The following is a 25,363-nucleotide window of genomic DNA, read 5'->3' as shown; positions in this document are numbered from 1 at the left end:
GATGGTTCGTGACATCCTCAAAGTCTTTCCATCACCGCGGACCGCTATACATACTGCGTGACACTGACGCCGGATCCCGTTTCCTCTGTTGTAGTTGAAACTAGCAACGGTGCCCATGTACCCAAGGTATCATCGGTATGAATGACAACATTTCGGCCAGGAGGCTGAGACACCTAGAAGTCCTCCCGAAAGTAGAGGAATCTGATCTCAGAATTCTCCTTATGACCGTCACAGTCCTTTTCTGATGGAAGCAAAACAGAGGAACCAGTAGAGCCCCCACAGGCACTTTAACTGTTGGAAAACAAAAGTTGTTATTTTTTCTTTTTATTAATGTAGAAAGGAATGACGCCCAGGTAGTTGCGAATCTGGAGATCCTGTTCTCCAAGAGGAACTTACATGGCATTGAAACCTCTGTGAATATTCTTAGAGATTATATTCTTAGAGATATTCATAGGCTAAAAGGTAGGCTGATAAAGCGGAGATGTGTCCAACCAATCAACAAATTTACTTACTTTGGATTAAAAAAAGAAAAGAAAACCTTTTCGGGTTGTGAGGCTAAGAATCCTGACGATCTAGCGAAAGCCTCCAGCCATCTGCTGCAAGCGAATGCTTCTCTCCAACCCCCGCAACCTACAAACAGGGGTGGGTAGGAAACCTACAATCTCTCCTGTGAGATGGGACCAGGACAGCTCCCCTCTGAGTCTGAAGTGTCTAAGTATTGTAACCGCCGTGGTTCCGGTGGAACTGGCAGCTCCGAGGGGGAGAAAAAGGTCCGGAGAAAGAACAGTGAGGAATCCACCGAAGTGACCATGAGTGCGCCTATCCTCCAAGGATCTGCACAATCCACTGTCCAGTAACAGTGATGCCCACTGGAACTTACCTTAAAAGTCTGGGCATGCACCCGGTAAAAGGGTTTTGTGGGTACCTGAGGTACACCCAAAAATGTTCATTTATGGACCTTATGAAAGGTTGCCCCTAGAGGAGCGGAACCTAGCGGGAGAAACATATTTCTCCCTTTATTTTTTATTATTTATTTTTAGTTATATATAAATATTTTTTTTACTTTCCTGCTTTCTGTTATGGGAGAAGAACAGACCCTCCTCCTGTCACATCCGACATGACTGTCTCTGGTTTCATATCAAACAGAGATCTTGCACTATAAAGTGACTATTCCAATTTTGTTTCTAGGAAGCCAAACACAGCCCCGGGTCTCAACCCAATGGGTACCCCTAGCCTGAGTATAGCATTGCCTTGGCCAGGCACCAGGTTGAGACTATTGCTGCTTCCGCAGTGAAATTTGCCGATACATCTTGGCCGGGTCCCAAGATATCACCCCTAAGGATTTCCTCTCCAACCATATCCTGGGAGCAGAAACCCAAAGTACCCATCACCAAGGTAAGGGCCTCTGTTGAGTGGCAGGCCCTTCCCAGCCGCCACCCTATTGGACAACAGCCGGTCCCACTGTAGGTATGGATTTCAGCAATGCTATATCCGCCTTGAATTAAACCAGTTTCCCAATGGAAAAGTGATTGCTCATTGAAAGGGTAAATCTTTTAACCCATGTAATGGTCTGCATGACTGCCTGGATGCACAGTTCTCCAAAGAAAAACTGACACCAAGTAGCTCCAGATCTTCCTCTGGTGCAAGGGAGCTAAAATCATTTGCAGGCTGCGCCCCTTCCTCAGGAGTACAGAGAGGATGAGTGATCCATGAGGCAGATTGTTCTGCTAGTGGCTAGACCCGCAACAAGGGGGCTGACTAGCTAGAGTAATTACAGTGAGTTTAAAACAGAAGTTTTGTGCCACATTATAAGTAAGTAGGACATTCAGTATTACCTGTCAGCTGCAAACTTCAACCAGGCCGACTCCACTCACCAGCCTCCTGGGCATAGGCACTGCGCCACAGGTCCTGCAGGACTCTTGTTGGGGTGCTGGGTCTGGGAAAGAAGAGCCAAGACGTTTTCCCTGGAACCTCTCTCCTGAGTGGGAGCAGCATCCGAGCTATGCTCCTCTGAAGAACGTCCGCCTTTCTATAGCCTCTGGCTCTGGCCTTTGAGAGCATGGGCGCGCGGAGCTGAAGCAAATCAAAGCAATCAGCATGAGATGGCACTCTTTTCATGAAAACTTACCAACGCAGTGTCTTTTGTATGGGTGGTGACTGATACTTGAACCGTGGAGAAATGGGACGACCAGCTGAGAGACAGACAGCCACAGAAAGACAGAGAAGAGGAAAAATAGATAAGGCAACAGCGACTTCGCTTCTCCCTCTAATAATGTATATCTAAATATATACATCTACACACTCTCTCTTCCCCCCCCCCCTTTTTTTTTTTTAAACAATACGCATGCATATATAAATTCATGTACATACCGCTCCATATAACACCCCCCACACACATACATACCAACCAACATAAGAACATACACACATTATATATATATATATATATATATATATATATATATATATATATATATATATATATATATATATACACATATACAAACATATACATACTGCAGAGGGTAAGCCTGGGGCAGGGTTAAGAGGGGGTTAATCGAAGAGGGCAGGTATTTCCCCTTCAGACCTGCTAAATGTCAGCTGGGCTGAAAGTCTCAGAAAGGAGCTACATAGTTACATAGTTAGGTTGAAAAAAGACACAAGTCCATCCAGTTCAACCTTAAAAATAATAAATAAAATAAAAAATATCGTCCAATCCAATATACCCAATTGTATACCCTCAGTTGATCCAGAGGACGGCAAAAAACCCCAGCAGAGCATGCTCCAATTTGCTACAGCAGGGGAAAAAATTCCTTCCTGATCCCCCAAGAGGCAATCGGATTTTCCCTGGATCAACTTTACCTATAAATGTTAGTACCCAGTTATATTATGTACATTTAGGAAAGTATCCAGGCCTTTCTTAAAGCAATCTACTGAGCTGGCCAGAACCACCTCTGTCAGGAGTCTATTCCACATTTTCACAGCTCTTACTGTGAAGAAACCTTTGCGTATTTGGAGATGAAATCTCTTTTCCTCTAGACGTAAAGAGTGCCCCCGTGTCCTCTGGGTTGACCGTAAAGAGAATAACTCAACACCAAGATCATTATATGGACCCCTTATATATTTGAACATGTTGATCATATCCCCCCTTATTCTCCTCTTCTCAAGAGTGAATAAATTCAGTTCCTCTAATCTTTCCTCATAGCTGAGCTCCTCCATGCCTCTTATCAGTTTGGTTGCCCTTCTCTGCACTTTCTCCAGTTCCCCGATATCCTTTTTGAGAACTGGTGCCCAAAACTGAACTGCATATTCCAGATGAGGTCTTACTAATGATTTGTAGAGGGGCAAAATTATATCTCTCTCTCTAGAGTCCATACCTCTCTTAATACAAGAAAGGACTTTGCTCGCTTTGGAAACCGCAGCTTGGCATTGCATGCTATTATTGAGCTTATGATCTACCAAAACCCCCAGATCCTTCTCCACCACGGATTCCCCCAGTTGTACTCCCCCTAGCATGTATGATGCATGCATATTCTTAGCCCCCAATTGCATAACTTTACATTTATCAACATTAAACCTCATCTGCCACATAGTCGCCCAATCAGACAGTGCATTGAGGTCGGCTTGTAAATTGGACGTTATTCCACTGCATAGCTTGGTGTCATCTGCAAAGACAGAAATGTTACTTTCGATCCCAGACCCAATATCATTTATAAAGATATTAAAAAGTAAGGGTCCCAGCACTGAACCTTGGGGTACACCACTGATAACCTTAGACCATTCAGAGTAAGAATCATTAACCACTACTCTCTGAATTCTGTCAGGAGTCAGGAGCTGTTTGAGTAGGAATGAGAGACACAGGAGCATGCTGTGTGTGAAAATGTCCATTGCTGGATGGTGTGCTGGGTGAGCTTACCACAAAGACTGTAGCTCTGATTGGAGCCATGAACTATTACCTATAAGCCTGTGTGCTGCTGAACTGTGAGCTGTACCTGTGTGCACAACTGTGTGACAAGACAAGTCTGTCTTATCTTATGTTTATTTTGCCATTTTGCTGAATAAAGCCACTTTTGTTTTAATGGGCTGTCTCTGAGCCAGCTGTCCACCCCTCTGATCCCCTACAATACACACACACACACACACACACACACACACACACATACATATATATATATATATATATATATATATATATATATATATATATATATACACACACACACACACACACACACATATACACATACATATATACACATACATATACACATACATACCCACCTACCCCAAACCTATACATACACAACCTACAAACATAAGCTATACCTACAGCCAGCCTAGGACAGCAAAGGACAGAGAACCTGTCTAGGGGGAGTAATGTACCCAGACTAGTGCCACTGCAGGAGGAAAAGAACAGGAGGTGCAGAAAGTGAGAAAATGACAGGAGACAAGCAAAGGTAAGAAGGATGCAAAGCTGGCCTCCCCAAACCCAACAAGCGTTGCAGACACCAACCTTAACAGGCAGATTTCATTCCTAAATAGGAAAAACTGCTCAGCTCCATCAAGACCCACAGAAGGAGCTCCCAAGCTACTCTGGCACTTTTAGCAGCCTGATACTGGGACTTCGTACTGGGAGAGGCTTAACCCAGCCGGCAGCTGCCTGGAGGCAGAGGGGGAACATGGTACTGCTTACTCTTCACTGGTGCGTGGAGGTATGAGGACAAAAAGAAGAATGGGGCCTAACTGGCCTTTAATTTATGCTATTTCATTGGTCCTGAGGGAGGGGAGAAAGACGGAGCCTATCACTAGTATGCTGCCATGGTGGCGTCAGGAAAGGTCTTTTAGCCTGCATCAGATAATTGTTAAATAATTCACAGATTTTATCAGGAGGGCAGAGAGGGTAAATTGGGAATTTTAAACTTCTGTTAGCATTTAAAATGACTAACCTTGCAGCAGAAGTGTGAAACAGCTAGGCGGTACCAGCATATATTGTTGGATATATTATCAAGCACCCCAGTAACGCTAAAACACAGGTTATACAAATGTCAACCTCAACTTTGGAAGTCAAACTAATAAAAGCTGCCATGACTACCAGAACATTTTGTTGTAGCCAACAGGGAAAAAAAAAAAAACGTAAAAACTACTGGTGTAAGGGACTCCAGCTTATTTTTTTTTTCTAACAATTCCAGGGATTCTGTATAGGGCTGCCACCTCATCCCTTTAAACCCACACACATATGTATTAAACAGGTTCTAAAGGCTAATTTAATGCACATAAGACTCAGAGCTTCATTACCACCTTAATCAGCCACAGAACCCGTGCAATTAATATGTGTTTGGGTTTAAAGGGATGAGGTGGCAACCCTAAGTAGTGTATCCAGTGTTCTTTTAAGTAAAGAGCAGTGTGCAGCACTGAATAAAAATACCAAATAAAGCCTTATATAGCCTAAGAAAAAAAAAGTAAAAATTATTCATAGAGTTGGCAAGTTAACCAACACATATTGTTGCTGCTAAGACCTCGTTCACATGGTGTGTACATAGATGTACCCCCATGGAGGGTTGTATTTACCCGTGTACAGGCAGTCCAATTGAAGTCAATTGGGACAGAGTTGCTGCATGGACACGAACGCACCTGCGTTTAGGCCATGTACCCGCACCTGGATGGATTTCAGACTGGAAGCAACAGCTGTGTTCATGCAGCTGCTGTGTCCCAATTGACATCAATTGGATTGCCTGCACAGTGGTGCACAAACAGCTGTGCATTCCCATGCGGGTAAATACGGCTCTCCAAGGCCCTCTTATGTACATCCTGTGTGAACGAGGTCTAAATCAGGTCTGGACCTCTATGCATATCTATGTCCTCCGGTCATGAAAAGGTTAAAGTATGTTAAAGTGGAACTAAAGGTAAAAAAAAAAGAAAGAACGTTAGAAAGTGATGTGGCAGAAGAGACATTTCAACTCTCTTCTGCAAAAAAAAAAGTATTTTTGCTTTTAAGGAGGTTTTTTTTTTTAAGGTGTACACTGCCTGAGGCACACGAACAGGGCAATGTACACTCTAGCTCAATCCTGGCATCTATACGATGCCAAGAATGCAGCCGAGTACAGGGGAGGATGTTGCTCCTGTCTGTATGCACATAATCAATGGCTGCCTAAAGGCAGCCCACAGATAAACCACAGATAATATGGAATCTGGAAAAAAAAGAGACTGTCAGAAATGTCTGCAGTGAAGACGGAGTGGTGAAGAGGAATCAAAATATTAAACAGAAGTGCATTACCAAATTTTACAGCTCAAAAATTGTGCAAAGAAACAAGTACCTATGTGCCTAAAGTGAAATTCATCCATGTATTAATAAACTAATGAAATCAAAACTCCAAAAATTCATATACATATTAAATACATAAACAGGTCTCTGCAGATTTTATCCAATTATTCATACATGGATGAATTTCACATTATGCACATCAGCACTTGTTTCTTTGCATAATTTTTAAGCTGTGAAATTTGGTAATGCACTTCTGTAGTGAAAAAAAAAACATCAAATGTATGAATCCTGGGAATGTTATGAAGACGTACCCTACCATACCCTACCCTATAAATTGAGGGGAGGTGTCTCCAAAATAATACGTACAAAAAACAACCACCAAAGAAATATACACCTACAAGGGCTACCAATTTCAAAACAAAATATATTTATTGGACATATGATAGGCAAAAAGCATTGACAAGGGTGAGGAACCCTGCCTCACAGAAAATACACCCAGGGGACACCCCAACGACCTCACCTCGACACTCCCACCCCACTCTGGTTGCCTCAGAGCAATCCCACTCTGCCCAGAGCCTCCCCCCTGTGACCTACTACAGTAAAAACCTAAGCCCCCCCTCGATAGTTAATGGGTTAATAATTTTGTGGAGGTTAGTAGACTAAGAGCCAATGATCATTGTAACGTCTGCCTGCTAGTTCACATTATGAAGCCAACTGTGGAGTTAAATGTATCCAATTTGCTCTGTTATATATATCAATGTTTGTACTGACAGAAAAGAGCATTGTTAAGGCTACGTTGTAGCAGCGGTATCCCCCAAACGTGATATAGACAGGACTATAGACTAGTATAGGTGATGAGCGGGATGGGAATGCATGAACATATAACAAAGCAGGTTACAGTCAAAAGGGGGAAATGTGTATGCCCCCAAAAATGTACAATAAATATATTTTGTATCGAAATTGGTAGACCTTGTAGGTGTATATTCCTTTGGTGGTTGTTTTTTGTATGTATTATTTTGGAAACACCTCCCCTCACTGTATAGGGTACGGGCACCTCTTCATAACATTCCGAGGATTCATACATTTGGGTTTTTTTTCACTACATTGTAAATGTTTTGAATCCAGGTTGAATGTGGGATGATTAAAAAGTAAGCTAAGGCAATCGATTGGTGTAGACACAGAAGTCTTAAACTCTGGACATCCATTGAGCAACAGTATAGCCCTGTCCCCCTGCACAGAGCGCCGTGGTGTTACACGGCTCTACTGACATCTCTCAAGTCACACCCCACTATAGGCCCCACACTCTGGATCTGCTCTCTAGTTTGCCAGAATCATGAGCTCTCCTCCCCTCAATCACCGCTGTTCCCCATCTTGGGAAATCCTAACTTCTCCCCCGATGCGTCGCCCGTTGCATTTTAGGGTCTTCTATAGAGTGGTTGTTTTCAAGCCTCCAATTTTTTGAGCTCTGATGCTTGGCCCTCGGTTGCTGCGTTGACGCAGCCGGATGGACGGTATGGGTTAAATTTCTGGCAAGCATTACAGTTGCATCATTCTCATCGAATTCTGAGACCCCGGCACACTTCTTTCATTGGTTGACAATGTTTGAAACATATTGTGAAGACAGTGACCCTCTTTCCCACTCTCTAAGATGTATGCATTACTTGTCTCTCCACCCGATCATTTTGTTATGTCCTGTCCTAGTAAATGGGAGAGGCTTTAGCTAGAACTTTCATGCCTAACCAACAGAACATCATTCACCTTGCTTTGAAATCATCCATATGTATGCGCACTCAGGGAACCAAGTACAAATTACTAACACACTGGCATTACACTCTGTCGGTTCTGCGCCAATTCTTTCCGGAGGCCTCGGATCGCTGTTGGAGGTGCCAAGAGGAGCAGGGGACCCTGATCCACATTTTTTGGACTTGTCCAAAACTTAAAACGGTACTAGTCGGATGTGAAAAAGATCACTCAACAATTTACTGGTTTCTCGATACCAGGGTATCCTGCCTTCTTTTTGTTCCGCTACTCACAAATTCCCTTGAAAAAATACAAGAAATCAATTATTCATCACTTGGTTATTGCCGCCAAAGCCTGTATCACTCTGTGCTGGAAAGAAGCTAACCCTCCTTCTATTGCTACGTGGCTTAATAAAGTAAGGAATATAAATGCTCTGGAGGACCTGGTGTTGACTTGCCCAAAATAGAAGCGAGCAATATACCAAAACATGGTCATACTGGAACAGACAAGGGTAAAGCCCTCTTGGAACACTGCTCTGGAGATTGAAGTCTTCCCGTCCTTTCTTGCTGTGGCGCACCTGCACCTTATCGCCCTGGTTCCATCCCCAACCTTTTTTCCCCCTTTTTTCTCCCTCTTCCACCTCCTCTTCCCATGCTAGTAAGTACAGTGTGGGCATTCTATAAAATGGTCAAAATAAGGCATATCAGATAGATCAGGACATTGAACAGGAAATGAGAGCAGTTTTTTTCAAGAGGGGAACAGGTGGTTTCTGATAGTAAAAATCAAGATTTTAGACTATTTCGATTACATGGCAATTTAACTATAAAGTACCTAAAGCGTAAATGAAATATAGTATCTTTAGAGTCATATGTAGAGTCCAAATTGATACCAAGGGGAAAGGATTATCCCTGCTGAACACCTCAGAAATGAATGTTTTCTAAAAATCTGTCAAGAAGAGGCAATCCAACACGGTATACATGTTATGCAGCTAACTGTAAATGAAGAAAAGCTACAGTTGGAATAACAACCGTTACCTCCAAACCTTTTTGAAAGTTGTAACACAAGATATCAGGGATATGGATTGTACCTACTTCACCCCTGGAGAGGCTAATCTGACCAGGAGGGGAACGGGTGGCTCTGAAAGAACTAAAAGATGAAAGGAAAAGTCTTAAAACCTAGTGACAAGGGGGAGCAATGTGGTTGTCTGGAAGGAAGAAGATTATACTAAGGAGGTGTATAGACAACACCACATGCAATGAAAGATGTGCACATAACCAATTCTCCCCCTTGACCACAGAAATCAATTAAAAAAATTGACAAAGCCTTCGAAGTAGGCTTAAGAAAAGTGAAAGAGATTACCTACAGGTAGAAGAGTATAATATTCCAACACTATATATATTGCCAAAAGTTCACAAAAACCCAGGGAGACCACAAGGGAGACATATATTCTCGGGAAATGGTGGACGTACAGAACATCTGGGGCAATATGTGGACAAGAGAATCAAACAATTGTTGAGGAATTTGCCATCATTTGTTCTGGACACAGGAGACTTACTTGGAAAATTAAAGGACCTTGTACTACCAAAGGAATGTATACTAGCAGGAGTGGATACATCCATTCCCCACCAGGTGGGGGTATGTGCAGTTGCTGATTGGTTGGTGTCAACACACCCTTTGTCTGGCCCACACAATGAGCTCATAATAGAGCTCTTAGAATGTATATTACAAAACAACTTCTTCATGTTTGATGGGAAACACTAATAGTTAAACAAGGGGTGTTGGGATGGGCGCTGCATGTGTCCCCACCTATGCATGCTTGCATTTAGGATGGTGGGAAAAAGAAGAGGTCTATACTAAAGTATTTCAAGAAAAAGTAGAACTCTGAGCACAGTACATGGATGATGTCCTGGTAACAAGGAGAGGTAGTGTAGAATTCCATAATTTGATTACAATGCTGAATGAGTACAATAGAAATATTTTTCTTATTTACAAAGTGGACGAACAGGAAATGGAATGCCTGGATTTAAAAATTAGAAAGGTTGGTGGAAACACACTCCTCCATGCTACCAGTCACCATCCATGGCCCCTAATCAGAGGAATCCCCTATGGCCAATAATTGAGAAGCAGGAGCAAGATATGGTACCCACTGGGACCAACTCAAGGGACTAAACAAGCGTTGGCCTATTTTAATGTTGGATTGAAGGTCATTGAACATTATAGGGAACAAACCCTGGATGATTGCTAGCAAAGCACCATCCATAGGAGACACCTTAGTTCGCAGTGAGTTCAGAAGAAGCAGATTGACTCCTTTGGACTTCCAAAAGGCATGTTGGCAGTTTTTTATATGTATACAAAATTATAGAATTTCAGGACTCACAACACAGACGCACTTACCAAATAAATTCCTCTCTCTTGTTCATCAGCCTGGGTGATATATAGAATAACATGCCCTTGTAAAAAGATTTACATTGGCAAAACCAATAGGGAACTTAGAAAGAGGATAGGGGAACATTTAGGTAGTATTACAGGAGAAGATGAAGAATCTCCCCTAGCAATGCACTTTCAACAATGTCATAACTCCTCAATACAAGATAGTAAATGTGCAGCTATATATCAGCTAACATTATCTGAAAAGTGGGGAGACAAAGATAAAATACTACTCCAAAAAGAATCCAGATGGATTTTCCAGCTTAACAGCATGGTACCTCTGGGTTTGAATAATGAACTCTCTCTACAATCATTCCTGTAAAAATAAACAGAAAGAAAACCATTCCTGTAAAAACGACAAAAACATTCTTGCAGGAATAGAAAGAAAGAAAAAGAGCAGCCAATTTCCGTAGGAATGCCCATCCTTTACACAAGAGGTTAACATCCAAGGTGGAGACTCCAAGGGATAGGACTAGAAATGGTTAAATATTGGATACATTTAACTCCACAGGCAGCTTCATAAAGTAAACTAGCAGGCAGACTTTACAGCGATCATAGGCTCTCAGTCTACTAACCACCACAAGATTATTAATACATAGATCACGGACACTCATTGGACCATTAAACTATTGAGGGGGGGCTCAGGTTTTTACTGTAGTGGGTCACAGGGGGAGGCTCTGGGCAGAGCGGGATTGCTCTGAGGCAACCAGAGTGGGGTGGGAGAGAGGGAGGTCTATGGGGTGTCCCCTGGGTGTTTTTCCTGTGAGGAGGGGTTTGCCAATGCTTTTTGCCAATCATATGTCCAATAAATATATTTTGTATTGAAAGTCCAAAAACAGTTCATCTGGATTACTTTTTTTTTTTTAATACAAACGTTTTTATTAAGAAAGTTAATATTTAATCATAGATAATTAGCATCTTTTACATTAATTGTGACCACATGATTTGTAACAGAATATAAGAAGCAGTGGTTACAAAGTTCTTACAACCAAGTAAAAACGAAAAAAAATCTTACAGGTTAGAGCTACAGTGACCTGTAGTTTATAATAGTGGTGCTTTAGTACAATTCCGTGGGGAAACAGCCCTGGAGGGTGATATTTAATACAGACTAAGGGCTATATCGGTTTCCTCCACGCCAATGTGATGTTTCAGAGTACATCAATTTAGAAAAGATATTGAAAAACCCAAAAAGTAAAAGAAAAACTGAAAAGAAAAAAGGGACTCAGAGTCAGAGAGATAATACTCTATAGTTTACTGGAAAACGATTTGTGATTTGCTGTTGGTACAGTTACTTCAGGTGCGGGTGCCCAATTAGTTCAAGAAAGGAGGAATATGGGAGACCAAGGGGACCAGGGACTCCACTTCAGCTCGTAGACGTGCATGGTATCCATGATCGTGTGAAAGACCTTCTCCATGAGTTGGATAGCAGCCATTCGTTTAAGGACCTGATCCCAGGGGACCCCAGGGGAACGCCAGAATAGGGCTATGGACCAGTGGACTGCACTGAAAAGTGTATGGGATAATTTCTGTTCGGGGGGGGAGGTTCCAGGGATGTCTGCAAAGAATAGGCACATCTGATGGGTAAGCGTAGTCCGGGCCCCGTGATTTCAGCCACCTTAGAAGTCACTCTTTGCCAAAAGTCTCTAAGAGCAATACAACTCCAGAAGATGTGTATGTGAGTCCCCTTCTCTGGGCAGCCTCTGAAGCAGTTCTCTGAAACAGGGGGGAAGAATTTGTGTAATTCAGCAGGGGTATAATACCACCTGGTGTGTAACTTCACCACTGTTTCCTCATTTGGATTTCAAAGATCAATGCAGATATCCCACTGTCTATTTTCAGCCACTTCAGTGCACCTCCACCAAATTAGTGAGCACACAAGTCGCTTACCAGAGGTTGCGGCCACATACTATAGGTTTATTATAACTCCTTGAAGAGGATTGCATATGTTGCATTGCTGGAGGAGGACACTCTGGGACGTAAGGGTGCTATAATGTGCAAGAATGATGTGCATACTTGCACATTATGGTGATAGCCCCCACACAGTTTAGATATACTTTAGAGATGAACTGCAGGAACTCAGCCACTTTGTAAAATGTGTTACTATTAGTTAAGTCCACAAGGTGTCATGCACCTTGTTGTACTTCTCTCTTTCATTTACAACATATATACCGTGTTGGATTGCCTCTTCTTGACAGATTTTTAGAAAACATTCATTTCTGAGGTGTTCAGCAGGGATAATCCTTTCCTCTTGGTATCAATTTGGACTCTACATATGACTCTAAAGATACTATATTTCATTTACGCTTTAGGTACAGAATCTTTCTGTATATACATCAGTAAATAATTACACCCATGTGCAACTGGCCTAAGTGTAGTTTACATAGTTAGCCAGGTTGTAAAAAGAAACAAGTCCATCTAGTTCAACCAAAAAAAAAAAAAAATCCAGAGGATCCATAGGAAGGCAAAAAAAAAAAAAAAAAACACATCAAAGCATGATCCAATTTGCTCCAGCAGGGGAAAAAATTCTTTCCTGTTCCTCCGAGACGCAATTGGATATTCCCTGGATCAACTTTACCTATTAATGATAGTACCCAGTTATACCATATACATTTAGGAAAGAATCCAGGCTTTTTTTTATCTTTCAATGATTTTCACAATACAAAGTAAGGACCATGGCATTGATTTTAACAGTGTATGATTTTCTCAAACGGAGAAACATTCCTTATAATCACGGATAACCCACCACCAGATATGATAAACCGTTCCTTCCTGACCACAGCCCCGAAAGCACTTGGAAGATGCCTCGGGAATAAAAGTGGCCAGTCTGGTCGGCACCAAATAGCACCTTAATAAAACCTTGTCATTTGCTTTGATTATTGACGTGTTAATCAGTGATCTGGAAGCAGCCTGTGCCAACGAATGCCATTCCTCAATTTCCAGGTTTTCCTGGATATCTAGTTCCCATTGGGTCATATAAGGCAGTTTTACATTGGTATATGTCAAGATAGTATATATGGCCTTGAATTTTATCAAATTGGCGACACATATTTTCCATGGGTGACATAGTTGTAAGGTCCCCTTCTCGTGAAAGGGTCTGCATATAATGGTAGATTTGGTTGTATCTAAAAAGCTCTGAGTCCGGTAGTTGGTATTTTTCTATCAGCAATTGTTTTGATAGCATCCCCTTGTGATCTCAGAGATCTGCAATTCGCAAAAGACCTTTATTTGACCACCATTCAAACACAGAGGGGGTGAGACCCGGGGTGAACTTTCCATTTTGCAAAAGGGGGGCTAGTCCAGACCAGTCTATCTCAAATACTTAAGGATAAAGAAAGGGAAGGGCACAAAATCGTCGGCCTTTCCTTCATTGGTAACCACATCATACGCGAGATTGGTTTGGGATGGCAGGAATATGATTCTATAGCCATCCAGATTGTCTGGGGTTGTTTGGAGTGGAATTTAGTGAGTTGGGCCAATTGGGCCCCATAGATGTACTTTTGCAGGTCAGGGAGTCCAAGACCTTCCTTCTGTTTAGGTGTGAAGAGTGTGCGCCTGTTCACCCTGGGCCTCTTGTCACCCCATACATACTGTAAAAGCTTTTTTTGAAATAACAACAGATCTGTTCTTTTGAGTGCCACTGGTGAAGTGCGAAACAAGTACAGGATTCTTGGAAGAATATTCATTTTTATAGCATGCAATCTACCGAACCACGACGGTGTGTGAACCTGCCATCTGGACAGGTTAGTTATTAAACGTCTATACAGCACTGGGTAGTTCTGTGAGTATAGGAAGGGGTAAAATTTATTCCTAGATATGGTAGGGCTACCGGTTCCCAGTGGAATTTATGGGACTGTTCAAGGGCTTTCTGAATAGAGGCCTGCAGGGAGACATTCAATGCCTTTGATTTATCGTGGTTAATCCTAAGCCCTGAGGTAGCTGAAAATGGTTGCAATATTGCATATAGATTGGGGAGGGAGGTGATAGGAGCCGACCATCAAGATGTCTGCAAAAAGTATGCATTGTGTTCCCTATCACCACATTCTATACCCTTACTATCTGGACAGGTGCGAATCCTAATTGTGAATGGTTCCATTGCTAGAACGAAAAGCAGTGGGGATAGGGGGCATCCTCGTCTAGTCCCCCTACAAATATTTAAGGACTGGGAAAAGTATCCCTTAAGCATTAAAGATGCTGTTGGCGATGCATATAATATTTGAAGGAGATCCACAAAGCGCTCGCCAAATCTGTAACGGGGTAAGGCTTCAAACAGATATTCCCAGGACAGGGAATCGAACGCCTTGTGGATGTCCAACAAAAGCAGCAATCCCCATCTGGGACCTTTATAGCCCCAGTCAGAATGGATGGCTGAAATGATGTCAATGATTCTGCGGGTCTGGTCTGATGTTTGGCAGCCTGGGACAAAGCCTGCCTGGTCGGGATGAATGTATTGTGGAAGAAAGGAATTTAATCTAAAGGCGAGTATTTTTGTCATTATTTTTAAGTAACGTTTATCAGAGAAATAAGGCGGTAATTGGCACATTCGCCATGATCTTTCTCCCGGTTTCGGTATAACATGGATGTATGCTGCATTCTCGTGTCTTGGGATATTGTCACCCTTTCTCAGGTCATTAAAATAGGAGCACATATGGGGGAGCAATATGTCTTGGTATTTCCTATAGTAATGACCCGAGAATCTGTCCGGGCCTGGGGCTTGAGAGGGATGAATAGTTTTTACCGCCATTTTAATTTCCGCTGCTGTGAATTCTTTATCCATGAGTTCTACATGAGTTTTTGCGAGCTGAGGTAGTGGAACCTCCCTAAAAAAGGCTTCCGCTTGCATGAGTGAGTAATGATCTGGCTTACTGTACAGTTTAGTGTAGAACTTATGAATTCCGAATGATATTTTCAGGGTTTTGTGTAGGATGTACCGTGGATAGTCTCAATTTAGGCAAAGTAGCCGTCTGTATACGGGGTACTAACTTCCTAGCCAACATTGTGGTTGGCTTGTCACCCATAGTTTAATATTTATGTCTCGACCAACATATGCATTTCTCTGCTTGGGTGGTTAGACTCAGGTTCAGTGCTAATCTAGCATCATCAATCCGATGTTTAATGTCAACCTGAGGAGCCAGACTTTGTTCTTGCATAAGTTTGTCAAGGTCAATTTCTAGTTGTTTAATCGTCTGTTCCCGGATTCGTTTGGCTCTGGTCGCTAATTGGATAAGTTTACCTCGTAGAGTAGCCTTGTGTGCTGCCTAAATTATCGCCAGGGACATAGTAGGAGAAGAATTCTCCCGAAAGTATGCCTGCAACTCCTTCTCGAGTTCTGCATATATTATGGGGTCATTTAATAAACCTGCATTTAAACGCCAAGGTGAAGGGCGCGGATTAGACCAAAGGCCAGACAACAACAATTTAATCGGGGAGTGATCTGACCAGGGAATGGACAGAATGCTTACTGACATTATGGCCGGAAGTAACAATGTGTGCACGAAAAAGTGTTCTTTGCGGAAATAAGTGCGATGAGCCTGTGAATAATGTGTGTAATCTCTAGTAGAGAGGTTTGTTTCCCGCCAGGCATCAATCAGGTCATATATGTGTAATAGGCACACCACTTTGCTGCTACTGTTGGGAGCTCGTTTAAAAATCGTTTTAGCAGGGTCCAATTTGTCCGTGGTCCAATCTAAAGGAATGTTACGGTCGCCTCCCATGACCACCCGCCCCTGCACCTTGGGCATCACTGTTTTAAGCATCTTACTAAAGAACTCCACCTGTCCAGAATTCGGGGCATAGTAAGATATAAAGGAGACCAATTGGTTATGCAAGCGTCCCACTGCCATAATATATCGACCAATTTTATCCTTGACTATAGTTATGGGTGTAAACGGGGTCCGTTTTGAGAAACAGATCGCTACCCCTCCCTTTTTTACCGGACCAGAGGATAAATAAAACTGTGGCTATTTAGTGTTTAGGCATCTAGGCGCCGAGGTTTTGGAAAAATGAGTTCCCTGCAGTAAGAGGACCTCCACTCGTTGTGAGTGGTGGTAATATTGAAAGGCCTTATTTCTTTTAATAGGGGAGTTAAAACCGTGGACGTTTTGGGTAACCACAGAGTGCTGTGTAAGGTAAACCTTAGCCATCGTGGTAGGGCAGTGTGCACTCACCTTGATTCATACAATGTTCAGGGTCAGATGATACTTTCAGCAACCTCATCTTTGGCCGGATCACCGGGTCAGAGCGTGGAGTCGGGAACCAGGGTAGGAAAGGGAAAGGAAAGATAAATAAATTAAAAAAGGGAAAGAGCATTTGGCCTTAGGCCCAGGTAACACTGCATAAGAAACATCCTATAAATAATTAAATTTTGGGTCGAAACCCTTTCCGGGGATAACATCCGGAATTCAATTCGCGAGGGTACCTTCATCCGTAGAGGGAGGTAGTTTCACTAGTGGGGCCATGTGTGTGCACCCCGACCCAGAGTTCAAATACATTAAAGGAGAAAAAAAAAATCTAAATTAGAACAAGAAATAAAATAAAAGCGAATGGTAACTAAACCAGTTTAACATTCTGCTGCCTATCTTTCTCTTTTTCCCTGGCTAACCAGACCCTTCCCCTGCATGGCCCAAAAAACCAGGGCAGGCCGGTCTTAACCCAGCCTTTCTTGCCTTGGAGATGTGGACCTATAAGGGAAGGCCGATCTTCTTCCCCATAGAGGGGCAGTCAGAACTCAAAACCAAGAAACAGCGTAACAGTCAATTCTAGGACAACTATCCAAGAAGCATCAAAGCATAACTTTTGTGCTAATCCAATGGATTACAACCGGGATGACAGTGGCGTATGCACTGCCCGCAACAGGCCCGAGCAGGCCTCACACGGAAGGAAGTAAAGTCCGACTAGATTTAAGTGATTGGAGAGGATCTTCTTGCCGACGATTTGTTGCCAACTTTCCAGAGCGGGGAGAGAAGGCGGTTTGCATGATGTGATAGAGAGGCAGTTTGGAGGTCCCGTGAGAGGATTCCCAGATCCAACAATAATTCTTCACCATCCTGAAATGTAGAAAAGGAGTGAGATTTGCCCTTGTATGTGAAAGACAGTTTAAATGGGAATGCCCTTCTGTATTTTATCTGTCGATTCATAAGCTGTTGCAGCAGAGGCTTCATGTTCCTCCTTTTTTGAACGGTAGACGGGGCCAAATCCATGAAAGGCTAGATTGGTGTTCCAAATAGGGCCAATTCTGGCCTATTACGGGCAGCTAGCATTAATTTCTCTTTTATGCGGTAATAGTGCAGCTTGACTATTATATCGCGTGGCAGGCCATCTGACCTGGGAGCTGTCAGGGCATGATGGATTCTGTCAATTTCCATGTATTGTTCGGTTAGGTCAGGGATCAGTTCTTTCATCAATTTCCTCATGGCTCCTTCTAGTACAGTGTGAGTTTCTGGCAGCCCTCTTAGGCGCACGTTATATCTGCGAGAAAGTTTTTCCAAATCCTCGATTTTTGTATGCGCCTCATCTAATCTGCCCTGGAGATCTGTTATCATTGTGGAATTCTGGTTAACCTTAGTAACCGTTTCCGCCACCTTAGTCTCAATCATTTCAAATCTCTCCTATGCCTTGAATGTCCCGTTTAAGATCAGTTGTTATAATAGTGCATGCTTTAGATAGTTCCTGCTGCAGCATTACAGAGAAGCATGCTAATAGGACAGCATCCCTAGCATAGGGTATAGGTGGAGGTGCAGGCAGTTCCCCTTCATGGCTTGACTGGCTGAAGATTAATTCAGTCACCTCAGTCATCTCTGCCATATTTCTGTCCATGGAGGACCCCGGGGTGTCCCTGTATATGGCAGGGGATGGGGGCATTGATAGAGACTCACCCGGTTGTTCTGTGTCCAGGTCTCCACAGGATGGAGATGAGTAGGGGTCTCTGTGGTTGTCCGGCTGGGTCTTCTTGGCTGCCTGCCTCTGTGGCTTTGAGGAGTCTGCTGCCGAAGTTTGTTGCTGTATCCAGGCCACCTCGTGGCTCCCCTCGTTCCGGCGCCATCTTGGACTGAGGCCTCAGTCCAGGGGAAGGCCGCACCGTTCGGCTTCTGCTGCTTGTAGGGCCTGCGCTTGGGCTGTTCCGATGCCCGTCGCTGCATCACCAGCTAGGGGGGAGTGTGTCCCAGCAATTTTTGGCGTTTAAGCCCAGTCCGCTGTGCTAATAATTGCTTATCTGGGCCGGCAGTGTGCGGAGCTAACTCAGAGCACGTCTGGTCCCGAGCTCTCGCGCATGTGCTCTTCCAGACTTTTTTTAAAGGAAATCTACTGAGCTGACCAGAACCAGCTCTTGAGGGAGTCTATTCCACATTTTTCATAGCTCTTATGCCCCGTACACACGGTCGAACTTTGTTCGGACATTCCGACAACAAAATCCTAGGTTTTTTCCGACGGATGTTGGCTCAAACTTGTCTTGAGAGATGAAAGCTATTGGCCACTGCCCCGTTTATAGTCCCGACGTACGTGTTTTACGTCACCGCGTTTAGAACGATCGGATTTTCCGACAACTTTGTGTGATCGTGTGTATACACGGTCACACAAAGTTGTCGGAAAATCCGATCGTTCTAAACGCGGTGACGTAAAACACGTACGTTGGGACTATAAACGGGGCAGTGGCCAATAGCTTTCATCTCTTTATTTATTCTAAGCATGCGTGGCACTTTGTCCGTCGGATTTGTGTACACACGATCGGAATTTCCGACAACGGATTTTGCTGGAAATCCGGATTCGATGGAAAATGTCCGATGGAGCCCACACACGGTCGGAATTTCCGACAACACGCTCCAATCGGACATTTTCCATCAGAAAATCCGACCGTGTGTACGGGGCATTACTGTGAATAAGCCTTTCTGTATTTGGAGATTAAATATATTTCCCCTGGTTTTCTGTGATGACCTTAAACTGAATAACTCAACACCACGTTTACTATACACAGGGCTGTCTTTAATATTGATTGGACCGTGGACAAACATTTTCTTGCGCCTCCCAACCGCTCTTAGACATATAACAATGACAGGAAGACTCAAAATCAGTTTACTGCAGTAGATCAGGCAGCAATTGCAATTGGTTGACAGAGGTTACAGCATATTATTACCACCCACTGACTGGTTGCTAGAGGTTACAACACACAATTTCTGCTTGCTCATTCATTGCTGGAGGTTACTGCACATCAATACTGCTCACTGATAGACATACTAAAGGAGATAACCAGAGATTGCAAATCTAGTACAGGAGATGACCAGAGACTGCAAATCTAGTACAGGAGATGACCAGAGACTGCAAATCTAGTACAGGAGATGACCAGAGACTGCAAATCTAGTACAGGAGATGACCAGAGACTGCAAATCTAGTACAGGAGATGACCAGAGACTGCAAATCTAGTACAGGAGATGACCAGAGACTGCAAATCTAGTACAGGAGATGACCAGAGACTGCAAATCTAGTACAGGAGATGACCAGAGACTGCAAATCTAGTACAGGAGATGACCAGAGACTGCAAATCTAGTACAGGAGATGACCAGAGACTGCGGCCGTAGTACAGGAGATAACCAGAGACTGCAGATCTAATACAGGAGATAACCAGAGACTGCGGATCGAGTACAGGAGATAACCAGAGACTGCGGATCTAGTACAGGTGATAACCAGAGACTGAAAATCTAGTACAGGAGATAACCAGAGACTGCGCTCTAGTACAGGTGATACCTAGAGACTGCGGATCTAGTACAGGAGATAACCAGAGACTGCGGATCTAATACAGGGGGTGATCAACTAAGTAACCATTTAAAAATTTTACCTATCAGCAGTGTACAGCTATACTGTTCATAAACAGGCCAGGGTTAGGAGAAAACAGTCCACAAGCACTCTATGGAGAGAAGGACCTACCTAGCCAGCTGGGCTCACCACCCACTCTCATAAGTCCAGGTGTGGGGCCCTTAGGGGTCCAGGTGCAGGGCCCTCAGGAGGTCCAGGTGTGGCGCCCTCAGGAGGTCTAGAGGCAGGGCTCGCAAAGGTCTGGGGGCGGGACTCTCAGAGGTCCGGAGATGGGGCTCTCAGTGCTTCTACTCCGATCTCAGCTCCGAGCCGCCGAGCATACAGGCTGCATGGGGCGGGGTCAGAGTGGCAGTGGAGCTCCCAGCCCCGCCCCCGCCCTGCTGGCCAGGAAATACACGGATGTATTTCTCTGCGCTCGCTGCTCTGCAGTGTTATCATGGGACCCCAGTTTGCAGTCAGAGCGAGCCCCCTGAAAATGGCAGGGCCCAGGGCAGCTGCCCCTTTTGCCCCATGATAAAGACGGTCCTGACTATATGGCCCACTTATGTATTTATACATGTTGATCATATTCCCCCTTAAAGGGAATGAAAACCCTCAAGGTTTTTCTCTGTAGTGCAGCAGCCCCCCAGACCCCCCCCCTTTTACTTACCTGAACACAATTGTTCCATCAACGGGGATGAGCACAGCAGCTGCAGCCACTGGCTCCCGCTGCTGTCAATCAAATCCAGCAACACAAGAGCCGGGGGCGGGGCCGAGTCCTGCTGTCTGTGTCAATGGACGCAGTAGCAGGACTTGAGAGCATGCCTGTACGGGTGTCCCCTTGGAATGCGGGTCTCCGAGGGGGTTGCTTGATGCGGGGAGGAGCCAGGAGCGCCGCTGGGGCACCCCAGAAGTGGAGGATCGGGGCTTCTCTGTGCAAAACCCTTGTACAGAAGAGGCAGGTATAACATGTTTGTAATTTAAAACAAAAAACAAAACAAACTTTTACAACTGCTTAAGCTCAAAAGAGAATGAATTTAGTTCCCTTGATCTATCCTCATAGCTGAGCTCCTCCGTGCCTCTTATCAGTTTGGTTGCCCTTCTCTGCACCTTTCTCCAGTTCCAATATCTTTTTTGTGAATTGATGTGCAAAACTGAACTGCGTATTCCAGATGAGGTTTAAAACGTTCCTCTCTTCGCTCTGAATTCCTGGAGCTATGACATCAGACAGCTCCCATTGAAATAACCCAACCCGCCCCCCCCCCCCCCCGTTGATGGTGCTCCCCCCCCTCCATTGCAGCTGCCATTCTCTGACACGGGAGATGTGACAGTCATTACATACGTAGGAATTGACCTTTAGTCTTAGTTAGGATTGCACTACCTTGAAAAACGTCACACGAACAGGCTTTTCATTTGGTTTTGAGGTCTTTAATTCCAGACCCATGGTGAGTTCTTCTAAGCCAGAACATCCCCAAAAAAGGGCAGCAGAAAGTTGTGTAACAGAAGTGTGCAAATAGGTGTGTTTGCATTAATCCTCCCATCTAGCACCAAGGTAGTAGTAGAATGCTGGAGATTTCATATAATACTAGAATAAAATAATTACATTCGATTATGGTGGTGAAGTATAATGGTTAGATATATAATTATGGTTGGGTTTTTAATCCCTTACAGCCAGCAATAGGTTTATTAAAGCGGTCCTCCATCCCTCTTACTAGCTTTGTTGCCCTTCTCTGGACTCACTCCAGTTCAAGGACATGCTTCCTCATGATTGTTAACTAGATCTGGATGGCAAACTTAAGATGTGGCTGAACCAGAGTTCCGTATAGTCATAGGATTATAGTTTAATCTCTTACGTAAATACCATTTTAATGCATGCTAATAGGCTGCTAGCCTTGCTTGCTGTAGCTTGACATTGCATGCCATTACTGAGAGTCTGAACTACTAGGACCCCCCAGATCCTTTTCCATCCTTGAGTCCCCCAGAGGTTCCCCCCCTAGTGAGTAACTTGTATGCTGATCTTTAGCTCCCTAGTGCTTTACTTCACATTTTTCAATATTAAACCTCATCTGTGATATAGGTGCTCACCCCTCTATTTTACCTAGGTGTTCTTGTAAAGTAGCAATATCCTGTTGTTAAGTTATTGCCCTACTTACCATTGTATCAGCAAACACTAAGATAGAACAATTTACATGAACCTCTATATTGTTTAGGAACAGTTTAAGGAGTTAAGAGTTAGTCTCAGGATAAAGCCCTGGGATATCCCGCTCACAACTCGACCATTCAAAAAATATGCCATTAATCACTCCGACACGCTCCGGCAACCAGTTTTCTATCCAAGTACATACAATATCATCAAAGCTAAAAGACTTAAATTTGTCACAGGCCTTCCTTTATACAAATTACAGCTTATCTTCTCATGGAATGAAAAAAGCTTGGTCTGGCAAGAGCGATTCGACACAGCCGATCACATGGTTAAAGGGCCACGTCACCGGCTCTTTACAGAGATCAGGGTCGCGCCATGTCCTAGCAACACGGCGCAGCCCAGATTGCGGCCGCTCTGGTGCACCGTCATAGAATGTCCAGCCAGAACGAGAGCCGCACCATCCCACCGTCCTTCGACGGTGTGGGCAGGCGGCAAGTGGTTAACATTACTGTCTTGTTTATTATCCCCCTCCTTTTCATTTGTATAAATGGAGGAGAAGAATGTATTTAATATAGCTGCCTTCTTGTCACTTGTAACCAGCTTCCTCTGATCATCTTTTATGGGGCCAAAGTATTTTGACCTAGACTTTTTGCTTTCAATATATTTGAAAACATTTTTTTTTTTATAATTTGGACTGGACATCTAGGCATCAATGACCTCTAATCACAAAAGCATTAAACAAAGCAATGGATATTATACATTTTGCTGGTGCCTGATGTGTGGAGGATATTACTTTGCTGCAGGTGGATACATCCACAATTCAACACATTACCGTTCTCATGCTGTGATGCCCTGGGTCCTTGAGTATTTGAGAAAACCTGACGAGCAGACTATAGAAGATGCCATCTGAACTTTCTAAAATACTATAACTACTTGGCCTATTAAAGATATATTTTATATCTATATTGTTCTGGTTCAATGCATCCATAGAAATTCTCTGGATCTTCTGGATCATGAGGTCTCCCGCAGGAAACTTTACTATTAATATAATTTTCAAATATTTAGATATGCCTTTGGCCCACTGTTTACATGTAAATAATTACTGCCTTAAACCACAACCAAATATAGATTTCTATTTTTACCTGCAGGCTGTGCCACCACAGTTCTTGTAACCGCTGCTGGGATAGGCGAGATGGTTCTTCAGATACTAGTAGGAATGGTAAGAAACAACAAATTATACACAGTATAGCAAGTTGCAACCAACATTATTATTCATATCACTTTTTGAATTTAACTGGTACTAATGGCTGAAATGTTATGAATAGGAATCAATTGTGATAAATAATGACTGCAACCTATTAGAATTCGATCATACAAAAAATAAAGTTTTTATAAGAGTTTAATTATTATTATTATTATTCTACAGGATTTACATAGCACCAAGAGTTTGCGCAGAGCTTTACAATGTAGAGGGGGGACAGCACAATTACAATACAGTTCAATACAAAAGGGATAGGAATTATCTGCATTTTTAAAGTATACACATTGGGGTTGATTTACTAAAACTGGAGAGTGCAAAATCTGGTGCAGCTCTGCATAGAAACCATTCAGCTTGCAGGTTTTTTTGTCAAAGCTTAATTGAACAAGTTGAAGTTAGAAGCTGATCGGCTACCATGCTCAGCTGCACCAGATTTTACACCCTCTAGTTTTAGTAAATCAATCCCATTGACTCTTATCGGCATAAGAATTGTGATATTTTCAATACATCAACACTACGTTGTATTACATCACTGAAAAAAGTGCCACCAGTGGGAGCATTTTGTGACTGAAAGCAATATTGATTAGAACACACACTATAAACCTGGTTTACCCATTTTTAATTCATTCTAAACTAGTACACGTTGAAAGACTTATCATTTCCTCTAAATCCATAAAAAACAGTTAGACTTTAAAAGCCCAGCTCTAGACCAGTTTGTTTTAATTTGAATGGCATAGGGAAGGTATACAGCCCCTTTTAGGTTTTAATTGCGGTTTAAAGGGAATATACAGAACTGAGCCATAGAAAAAAAAATATCAAACGATATAGAAAAATAGAAAAGCAGCCGCTTTGCTATTTTGATGTGAACCATCAAACCAATAAAAGTGTATGAAAATGGACAGCGCTTTCACCATTACACTAGGATATGTGTTAAAACACTTTAAAATATATCTGAATCATACTAGCTACAATATATGAAAGTGCAAGGTGCTATATGTACAAAAAAAAAATCAAAAAGCATCAGTTAATGCAATGAAAAAAAAAAAATATATATATATATATATATATAACAATAAAATGCTATGTGCATTGTGAGATACAAGATTATATGCAAAAAACATCAATAATATAACTATTTAGATGTGCAAAGTTCATCTAGGAAAAACATAATATAAAATCACTATGAAAAAATTCATACAAAAAAAAAAATAATGTGACAAAGTTCATAAGTGTCCCAAGTGATATAAACGCAAAAATAAAGACAATTGTGTGAATCCTTCACAAATACCTCTGGTGTTCACCAAACAAGTGCTCTCCACCACTGTAAGTACTAAATAAACTCACCAGAGACCAATGCTGGTAAAATAAAAACCAGCACATAACTCTCTGGGAGTAACAATCTGCAGCTTCACAGTGCTCTACTAAAAAGTGACCTTAAAAGGATAGTTTCATATGCCTCATAGCTCACGTGGAGGAGGAAGAAAGAGTAAAGGAAAAGCTCCCATAGCGCCGCTAGAGGATGTCAGATGATGAAATGCGTAGGGCGGGGCTTGGACATGACATCCCCAAGCTTGCTGGGTTCACAATCACAGCTCGGCATTTCGGCTGGAGGTGGTTCGACTTCGATTTTGTCTGCGAAATTGTGTCAGTAGAGACACATACACATGTAAGTGTACTGATTGATATTAAACAAAGAGGTTTAGTTGGTTTTACGCTATGGGAGCTTACTTTCTTCCTCCTCCATCTGAGT

At 42.9% G+C, this 25,363-nt stretch overlaps 1 protein-coding gene across 2 annotated transcripts in view; it reads left to right on the top strand.

Annotated features, from left to right (window-relative positions):
- MFSD4A (major facilitator superfamily domain containing 4A) overlaps nucleotides 1-25,363 on the top strand; it is a 217,474-nt gene that overhangs the window by 157,242 nt on the left and 34,869 nt on the right. For both annotated transcript variants that reach the window (XM_073615798.1, XM_073615799.1), the window contains exon 8: nucleotides 23,504-23,574. In XM_073615798.1, coding sequence (XP_073471899.1) covers nucleotides 23,504-23,574 — 71 coding nt within the window. The remainder of the gene's footprint in view (nucleotides 1-23,503; nucleotides 23,575-25,363) is intronic.

This window comes from Aquarana catesbeiana, linkage group LG02 (assembly GCF_042186555.1).
Source record: "Aquarana catesbeiana isolate 2022-GZ linkage group LG02, ASM4218655v1, whole genome shotgun sequence".
NCBI classification, from domain to species: Eukaryota; Metazoa; Chordata; class Amphibia; order Anura; family Ranidae; genus Aquarana; species Aquarana catesbeiana.
Note: the sequence above shows the minus strand (reverse complement) of the source record. Positions and strands in the feature narration are given on the sequence as shown.